The 10,388-nt window shown below is 28.6% G+C and overlaps 1 protein-coding gene across 1 annotated transcript; it reads right to left on the bottom strand.

Moving 5' to 3' along the window:
* Window positions 1–8,580: 8,580 nt before the first annotated feature.
* Window positions 8,581–10,337, bottom strand: LOC113792088 (zinc finger CCCH domain-containing protein 15). Its single transcript, XM_027341967.2, has 4 exons — window positions 10,156–10,337; window positions 9,985–10,083; window positions 9,557–9,917; window positions 8,581–9,484 (listed from the first exon to the last, which is right to left on the bottom strand). The coding sequence occupies exons 1-4, from the start codon at window positions 10,222–10,224 to the stop codon at window positions 8,775–8,777; spliced, it is 1,239 nt and encodes a 412-aa protein (XP_027197768.2). The 5' UTR covers window positions 10,225–10,337; the 3' UTR covers window positions 8,581–8,774.
* Window positions 10,338–10,388: the final 51 nt, after the last annotated feature.

Raw genomic sequence — 10,388 nt, forward strand, 5'->3', positions numbered from 1 at the left:
ATGTGACGAAACAAGATTTAGTTTGTTTCGTTTTAGAATTATCGAACTATTTTTAAGATATTTTTCATATATAAATGGTTGTTTTCATTGTATTTTATTTAGCTGAATGTAACAACCTTTAATAAACCAACATTAATTCGAAACTTTGTGTTCGTTTTTCTACATTTATTAAAGGGTTCATACGTCAGCATAGTGATTTTTGTGTTTGAATTTATAATTTTGTGATTTTTTGAAAAAAAAATTTTCATGATTTTGTGAATCATCATAAAGATTACTTCGTTTTTAAACCAGAAACCAGAAACCAGAACCCAGAACCCAGAACCCAGAAGACCAGAAACCAGAAACCAGAATCCAGAAGCCAGAATTTGTCAATATGATCTCGATACCAGAAGGTTTGAAGAAGAAGTTAACATCGTGTCGAAGAAATGTCTCTCGTTTGACAGTATGGAATTGGAATATCGATCGTGTCGAAGCTTTGCGTTCCGAATTGAAGGCTTTGAACGAAGAATTGTTTGATTTGTTCCCGGAAGATGAAGAGATTCCGACTGAAATTACTGATAAAGTTTTTTACTATAACGATTTGTTGGAAAATTATATAAGAAGTTTAAAATCTTCGGATTTTGGCTTTATGATACCTTCAATTCGATTTAGTGATGTGATTCCTTTGGATATTTCTACTCGATCAATGGATTGTGCCAAACATATATCGATTCCTGAAGTACATGTGAAAAATGTGGATGCTATGAAGAAAGAACCGGATCCAGAATCGTCATCTCTTTTTGGCGTTGAATTTCCTTCGAGAGAAAATTGTTCGATTGAAATTCGAGAAAAAACCAGTGAACTTCAATGTTCGATTATGGAATTCAAGAACGATTCGAGTTTGTTATTGAAAACTGAATCTAATGATGATGTGGATTTTATGAAAGAAGCTGAAGAAATTGTAGGTGATGCTGATTTGGCTTTTGTTGAAAATTGTTTATCGTACCAACCAGATTTTCGTGAATTTATGGTCATGATTGCGATTAAGATTACGAATGACGATGTTGTGACTGATTTTCCCGAATTGGATCCTGTGAAAACTCGGAATGGTCGTATAGTGATTATCGGAAAGTTTTTCGATCCATACGGTTTTGATCCGTGGAAACTGAAATTTAGATTATTGTATCGACTGGTGATTCATCTCGTTTGGGTCGCTCAGGTTCTGAACGTTTTTGTCGGTAAAGTAAAAAGTCATTTGAAAGTGGCAAAAGAATTTTTGGATTTGAAAATGTATTTGTATCTTTCGGCTGTTGGAGAAAATTATGGTATTATGTGTGTTTTCGTTTATGAACGCGATATTGAACACGTGAATTTTGTTTCTGGCGATTTGTTATATCGTATCCATCCGATTTTTTCTGGTTTAATCACGTTTTGGTCAGATTCTAATGTCAGATTCTTTTATCGACTTGTTTCTTTGCCTAAAGATCGAAATCGTCAAGTGGTTATTCTATCGAAGATATCAAAGAAAATCATCTATGTTTTGAATTTATCGAAAAGCTTAGTTAATGGTTCGAACTTTCTTGTCGATTTGTTTTGTGGAATCATTAATGCAAAACGTTTTTTGAATTTGGTATCGCGGTGGGAGTGTGACGAAACAAGATTTAGTTTGTTTCGTTTTAGAATTATCGAACTATTTTTAAGATATTTTTCATATATAAATGGTTGTTTTCATTGTATTTTATTTAGCTGAATGTAACAACCTTTAATAAACCAACATTAATTCGAAACTTTGTGTTCGTTTTTCTACAGATAAAGTCAAGATAAATCATCAAAATTGAAAAAATAACGTTTAAAGAACAAAAAAGAAAATGAAAAAATAGGATCCTGGTTGGCATTATTGTCAGAATTGTCTAAAGCTAATAGCTGACTAGGGTTGATTGTCAAGAAAAATTATTATATTTCCCATCGTAACATTAAATTAATAACTTTAATCGTCTTCCTCACTCTTGTTCAGTTCCGATGATGTTCAAAATGCTGAGACAAGGAAAAAAATTTCAATTTATAAAAACAACGGAGGTGTAAAGCGGAAAGAAAAATATATCGTGTCAGAAGAAGAAGAAGAACAAACATTCCAAAAGACAGGTTACGCGTGAAAATGATTTGCAATAATCATCGGTTCCAATTTTGCAGAATGTTTTAATCGTAAAACTAAGTCGAAAATGAAAAAACAGACGTTTATTTTTCCCAATAATAATTATGATAATACAATTGTTCGAACAACGACAATAACATCATCCACAAATCAAACGTGTAAAGTCAACAAAATAAAATAAAAAATTCAATATAGTGAAAATGAAATTCCATTATGCATCATCATCATAAAGGGATGATTTAACTGTTGTTGTTTCATAAATGCAAAACCCAAAAACAAACAAACAGTATCATTGAACAATACAACAGAGATTCACAGCTATCATATATGAATCAACATTGATGATAATCATGGAAAAAATGTAACGTTGAATTCAATTGAGTAGAAAGAAAAGAAAAAATTTATAATCGTTCACCATTGTATATTGGATCATCATCATCATCAGTTTATTGCGTTAAAAAAAGTTAAACTATTTCATTCAAGTTAATCGAAATTATTAACTTCGAACACAGCTAATGATGTTGATGATGATGATGATCCATTTATGATCATTTTTCACCTTTTTCATTTTTTTCAAACTTTACTGTTTTCTAGGGAAAAATTTTGTCCAATATATTGTATTATATTCATCATTCAAAAGATGAAAATTGATTTTTAAAATTTTGGGCAAAAAAATATCAAAAGAATTTTCAAATCGTTAATCGATTGGGTAATTAAAGTTTGATCAAACATTATGTTTCTTCAAGATATAATTAAATTATTGATAATGTTTATAATTTCTGGCCAACAACAACAATAAAGAATTTTTTTTAGCCAACAAATAAATCTTATTTCCTTTTATTTTTCCAAAAACACTTCAATAATTCTACGGAACAATGATTCTAAAAATTCTTAATGATTTTTACTATTTATTTTCGCTTCATTTCATCGCATCGAAAAATGATAAAAATTTTAATTCTGTATTGAAGAAATTGTTGTTGGCTATATGTATCCAACTATCAATCTATTTTTCTATTCAGACATGATTGGTCCAATCGATTCAAACAACAAATAACAAATGAAACATCATTATCAATTGTATTGAAATATTGGATTCATTCATTCATTCATTCATCTATAGATCATTGAACATTGATCAAGCCGGCTTATTTTCAATAGAGAAGAAAATTGTGTTACATACACGCGATTTCATTTTATATTCAATTCAATCAATGAAATCTTTTGAATCAATCGATTTTTTTCTCTTCAATATAAATATCATATAATATGTGTATGGCCAATCGATTCGCGCTCACTTATAAGTGTTATTCATTGAATTATTGATTGATTTTTTTTCATCATAATCATCATCATCATCATTATTGTTGTTGTCTATCATTGTTCATCGGAAAAAATTGTATCAATAACATAGAAGAAAAATTGTCAAGGTATTTTTAAAACATTTTTTATCTTGAATGAAACGAATTCAGTTCAGTTCAATTCTTTTCAATCCGATGAATGAATCTTTTGCAACAACAACAACAACAACAACAACAAAAACCATTAAATTGTTTAATCATTTGATTATATAATGAATAGCTATGAAGACCTGTTGTACAAAAAAAAGTGAAAGAAAAAATAATAATATTTAATTTTGAAAAAATTGTGTAAAAAAGCTAATTAATAATTTCAATATTTACTTAAATGATATAAAGTTTTATTGGTCATTAACGGTCAAGAGAGATATTCATTTCAATTGAAATCTATTTTCTTCGAACAATTTTCATTTCATTCACACTAACTAGCCATAAATTGTTATTGAAGAACAAAAAAATGAATGGATGATAAAACTTATGTTGCAAATGGATTTTTGTCATGCAAAAAATGGAAATATTTTTTGTTTTGCAAATTCATATCGTTTAAAATTTCAATATCATCTTTTTTCTTACCATATATAATCATCATTATTAGTATCTTTACTTTCTCTCTCTCTCCATTCACTATTATCCCGGTGAAGATGGTGATGATATTATTTATACTAGAAAAAAAAATTATATGTGAAACACTTTGGTCCATCAAAGGGAATACACACGGATCCCGATAAGTAGCATTTATTAAATAAACTTTAGTTTTAAATATAAATCGTTAAATAAATATACTTGAATTGATTTTTTTTCACACATTTCATTTACAAGTGGTGGTCTATGTTAGATGTGTGTGTGTGTGTGTGGACATATAATCATGATCATCGTATACCGGTAGCCCTAATTTTTTTACTGCAAAAAAAATTAAATTACCTAAAATATTATTTTATCATTTTTTTTTGGAAAAGATGAAATTTTCCACAAAATCCAATTCACACACACACACACAGTGTTTATTATTATTATTTATTTGATGGCAGGGAAAATTTACAGCGTGTGTGAAGGAAGAAAGAAATGAAATCAAATCAAATATTGTTTTCACCATAATTGTCATCATCATCATCATCATCATCATCAACAGGAGAAGATGATGATATGGAAAGTATATCGCCATCATCATCTAAATGGAGATATTCTTAATATGGTCTATCATTATCATCATCACCAATATTTGGTTAATGGATTTTTTTCTTTTACTTCTTATCATTCAATCGAAAGTTAAATGAAATACATTTTCAAGTGATGATGATGAAGATTTGGCCATCTCTATATTTTCTTTTTTTTCATTACATTTTGGTGTTCATCAAAATGAATTCAAAAAAAAATTGAATTGAATTCATTTTCGAATGATGATTTTGATTCGGCCATTGTGGATGTTTGTTTGTTTGTTTGCGAAAGTGATCCAGAAATACCCAGAGATGAATGAAAAGAAAGAAAAATTTTCCCATTTATTTCATATTTGAACATCAAATTTAGTTTACCACTTTTTTTGGTTCGACCATGATTATCATTATTTTTTTGTTACTATCTTAAGGTCTTTTCTTTTGTAATTTTGTGTAAAATGTTTATTCGTACTCGGCTATTTTCATTCATACGGTGTTTGTGTGAGTGTGGGTGGGTGAAAATATTCATGTGTGAAAATGAAAAAAACACCTTCCCTTTTTTTTTATTTTCTTTTTATTATTCGTTATGAATTTTCATCGAGAAATAGTAGTAAAAAAGACAAAAATATGAAACAACGTAACACCGAAACAATGAATGAAAATGACGAAAGGAGAAGTTGAAAATGAAACCTTTATCATAGACATGGTGGTTGTATGTATTATCGAATAAATGAATATTTCATTTAATTTTGAGCAAAACAAAAATAAACTGATCCAATATTTACCAATGATGATAAACCATTTTAATGGTAGGAAAAAGAAAGAAAGATAAAGATAGAAGAAATGAAACCATATTAATGGCTAATAACTTCCCCCAAACTTTTTGCTCAACTTTTGGATCAAAGGAAAATAAATTCATTAAAATGTTTTAATGGTCAATTTCATAAATGAACACAATGATATGATAATTGACACACCAGAATATATGGTTAAAAAAACTTTTTTTTTATTTGGTAAACATCTTATCATTGACACAAGCACACCCAATATCTGTCCCGAATACATTATACATAGTCAACAACAACGAATTTGAAAATGCTTTATTGAAAGTGTGAATGTGTGTGTAATCTACTTCTATATTTTTTCATAATTTTCCGACTTCAATCCATTTATAATTGAATTATTTTAAAAACATGGAGAAAAAATGATGTGACAGTGTTTTTTTTTTGGTTCTATAGATCCGTCATACATAATTTTTTTAAATGTTCATTCGATAAAAATTGAATTTACTCCATGTTTCCATATTCATTGGGCCAGTACAAGCACAAATGCATTCAATCGAAAAAAGTTGACTAAATAATTCTCTAGCAACAAAGAGATGAAATTCCTTGTGGGCGAAATATTAAAAAAAACAGAATTTGAATACTTCAATTATATTTTTCAGTGTTTGCGTTAAATTTATTCTATACTTTTTTATCACTAATATAATTTCACTTTAAAATTCTTTATAATAATGGATTCTTCGATTGAAATGTCCTTGTTTATAATTGGAAATGGCATTGATTAAGTTTTTCTTTCAAGTTTTTTGATTTTTTTTTGCTTAAGATTCGGATATAAGTAATGTGTTGACTATCGATTTAATTGAATGACTGTAGAAGAGAAAAATGACGAACACACAAAATGTATGCAGAAAATAAATGTGTGAATCGTAAAGAAAGACAGCGAGAAAATGAGCAATTTCCTTTGATTGGTTTTTATTTTTTATTTTTTTTTGTCGTTTCCTTTTTGTCTATTTCGATTTAATGATGATGATCATTAACATCAATCAAAACAGAATCAAGCTATTTCTATTGAAAATTATTTTTCATCGGATATGAGTGATATTTATTTTTTTTATAATTTAATGTCCATCCAATAATGACGATGTCATTATGATCGATTTGAAATATGGATGATCAAAAACCGTTACCATTCATAAATAGTATTTTGTTTTTCATTGGACAATTAATCAATGAATTATATAATTCATTGAATGACAGTAATTAAGGATTAGCTAAATTATGTGCCATTTTTTATGTTCCTTTTTTTTCCTGAATTCAATAATGTCAAATGGACATGGTTCAACAAAAGCAAAGAAGGAGAAAAAAATTAGTCTAATTTGTGATGAAATTTTCTATGATAAAAATTGAAGGTCAAAATATTTTTCCGGCTTTAATAATTTCGTCATCATAATCATCATCAACATCATCATGATTATCGTGATCGAATCATCATTGATTTTATTGTTTTTCGAAATTTATCCCTTTTGTTTAGTTGTTGTTTTTGTTGTGGATAATCATCATCAATTAAGTTGTTATAATAATCGACATACGATATTTCGGTATAGCAATTGAATGGCACAAAACAAAGAGAAATTCGTTTAACAAAAGAAATATTAGACCATTTCGCTAATAGCGATCATTACATTTATGATCATTCAACTTTACACGCACTTATCAAAAAAAAGGAAAAAAAACAGGGTCGTTTTTAACACCTTTGTTCTGATCATTATGGCCATTTTTTGCCCCTAATAATCAAACAACATTTCACGTAATCCTTATCATCAATAAAACATAAATTTACTTGATAATTTTATATATTAAGAAATTTGTGGAAAAAAACAACAAATGATGGCCATATTGATCACAATTTATTGAATGACAAGAATTGAATTTTGAAAAAAATTTGGCAAATTCAAGACACACTTAAAATTAGTGATATTTTTTTTCAATGATAACAGTGGATTAAATATCTATATTTGAAGGTTGTTTTACGTATTTGCAACGCATTGTGTTTCATCACGTCGCTTGGTTCATCATCATTTTTGATGTGTTCGAATCGAATGATTAATGTATGGTATACGTACTCAAACAAACACTTATAAAATAGACAATCACGTTTCGATTTAAAAGAATTTTTTTGTCATCAGATTCTGTGAAAAAAAGCTATATTTTTCATGATGAAGATAATTTCAACTTTTCTTTTCTTTTCACTCGATTGTAGAACATTTTTATTTTCAAATTTTCAAATCTTTACCATTCAATTATTGTCCAATTTCTCTGGTTACTTTAGCCTTAATCTTTTTGTTGTTGTCGATTCGATTTGAATTTCGTGACAATTTTAAAATGATAATTTTTTTATAGGAAAAAAAGACATTATCATTGAATTGAAGTATATTGTTTGGTTGTTTGCGTGTCGATTCGAGGTCGATTTAATCAACAAAAAAAAGATCTAAATTTTTTTTTACATTTAAAATTTTCACATTTTTTTGTTGGCTTTGGTTCAATATGTGATTTGAAGTTAAATAATGGAAAAGAATTCGGTAATTGTAAATTAATTTATCTAATTCAGAACAACATTCAATTGAATTGAATTTGATTTGATCATATTATCGTTTTTTTTTGTTTGTTGCTCATAATTAGGTTTCGATTTAAATTCTTTTGTTCGATGTCGTCGTCGTCGAATGATGATTCATTCAACCGAATCTTTTCAGCTTCTCAATGAGAATTTTCTTTTCTGACCCAAAAAATGCAAATTTTTTTGGACAGAATTATGGATCCATTAAAATCCATTATAATTTTGGAAGAAAATGTAAAAAAATTTCCATCCATGCTAATGAGAATAGATAGATTTATACATGGATGGAAAAAAAGAGAAAAAATTATCTTCTATCTTTGTCTTCGTACAATCATAATGTAATAAAAATTAGATGATGATGATAATGATGATGAACACGTGAATTTATTCGAAGCACATTATTTTATTGGATCCAACAACAACGAAAATTTTGTTTTAAAAATGCATGAAATGTTTCATTTTAATGATGATGATGATGGCTTGTATCATGTCGCCAAAAAAGATAAGAAAAAAAACAAGATGGTGTCATCATCTTCAATAATAATCATTATTAATAAAAAATTCACACTTTCATTTTTATCTGATTCAACATTCCACATTACAAAAAAAAAATTTATTTGAATTCACTTTCATGATAGCGAAAGCCATCGGTGTGGGGAAAAATTGAAGAAAAATATATTTTATACAATTCAGTTTTCCAGTTGCTCAAATTTTTTTGTGGGAAGGGAGAAAATAATTATTTTAATCTTTAAGTTTGACAGCATCTAGTTCGTTTTCTAGATCATCCAATAGTTCAGCTTCATCGGCAAATAATGATTCATCGATTGGTTCATTGATTATATCATCACCATTATTGTCATCATTGTTTTGGCCATTAGTTTCATTCGATTCATTTGTTATCCTTTGTTGTTGCTTATCAGTATCATCATCAGTTTGTGCAAAATTACGTTTCATTTCCGCACATTGCGTACCAGAATTATCAGATTCATTGGCCATCATTGTAATCTCATCGATATCGATCTCTTTGACATTATCAATATCATCATTATCTTGTTCACGTACAATATCCATGGCTGCTTCACCTTCATCCATATCATTATCGGCCGCTAGATCCGGATTGAATGTAAACATTTCACGACCACTAAATCCAATATTTTTGCCCGCTCTATATTCAGCTTTCTTCCTATCCATTTCGCTACGTTCTTTTTCTTGTTTTTCCTTCCTCTTTTTCTTTTTCCATTCATTAAAACTTTCCAAAGTTATTTTTGTCAGATTATAGCCCAATTTACTTCGTTCAATTTCGACCAATTCGTCAATCGTAATATCCTCCTTTTTCTCCTTCTTTTTATCTTTTTTCAGCACGAATCCTGGCGGTAATGCATGTCGATAATGACAATTATCACCACCGTTCGGACAATTCCAAAACCAACCATATTTATTTGATTCGATAGCTACTCGAGAAGAAAATCATCCAACTTTTGTTTGAGATAATTTCCAATTTGATATTATCATTATCATCATACCTTCGAGAAAAAATTTACAGATGATCTCCGTTGTTGGTAATTTTTTCTCCCGTTCACCATGTTTCTTTTCAACAACCTCTTTCAGCTTATCTTCATCCCAATTCTCCATATTGTCATCCTCGTTTCGTGCATCAAAATATAGACTTTTCTTTTCACTTTTACGTTCGATAGTTAAATCATGCGAAAATTTGCATTTGTCACCTTTCGAACATTGTCCGGATTTATAAAAGGCACACAACACCGATTTCGGATCGACACCTTTGTCAATTTTTTGCGATGCTACTGGCCGGAATATTTGATTTAATTCTTCAAGCTCTTTTTTCTTTTCATCTTTCTTCGATACAGTAGGTTGTTCTAGATTCTGTTTTGAAAAATACAAACGATTAATTTATGCAGTTTGAAGCAAATAGGAAATTATTTGGACATACTTTTTTCGATGAATTACCATATTTCACTTGATGTTGAACCTGTTGGATATATTTTTGAGTTTTGGCTCCCTTTTTATTTTTTAAACCGAATGTTTTATCCTAAATACAATACAAAGAATATGATTCCATTATTATCTGCTGTTCAAATTATTGTCAACAAAATGAATAAACCTCAATGATTTTCTCCTTTTTCTTTAAATCGGTTTTTTTACTCGTATCGGGTTTCTTTTTCGGTGGCATCTTATTAAATTAAAATAACGCCAAATGAATTCTAACACAAAAAAAATTACAATATCACCAATTTTATCACAACGATTGATGTTGACCGAATGAAAAACGTGTGCAACAAAGTGACCACTATTTATACTTAAACAATTAAACAGCAACACAGGTCAATATAGAAA

The sequence above is a fragment of the Dermatophagoides pteronyssinus genome, unplaced genomic scaffold, assembly GCF_027571235.1.
Source record: "Dermatophagoides pteronyssinus isolate colony J.1.1.1.1 unplaced genomic scaffold, Derpt_VIB-CSIC_2022.12 sq0023, whole genome shotgun sequence".
Taxonomy (NCBI): domain Eukaryota; kingdom Metazoa; phylum Arthropoda; class Arachnida; order Sarcoptiformes; family Pyroglyphidae; genus Dermatophagoides; species Dermatophagoides pteronyssinus.

What these genes read in the sequence shown, in the direction of transcription:
- LOC113792088 (XM_027341967.2), bottom strand. Translation starts at nt 10,224, where the DNA reads ATGCCACCGAAAAAGAAACCCGATACGAGTAAAAAAACCGATTTAAAG. An exon ending in AAAAGGAGAAAATCATTGAG is followed by an intron (nt 10,084 to 10,155) that starts GTTTATTCATTT and finishes TATTGTATTTAG; the next exon opens with GATAAAACATTCGGTTTAAA. An exon ending in ATGGTAATTCATCGAAAAAA is followed by an intron (nt 9,918 to 9,984) that starts GTATGTCCAAAT and finishes TTTTCAAAACAG; the next exon opens with AATCTAGAACAACCTACTGT.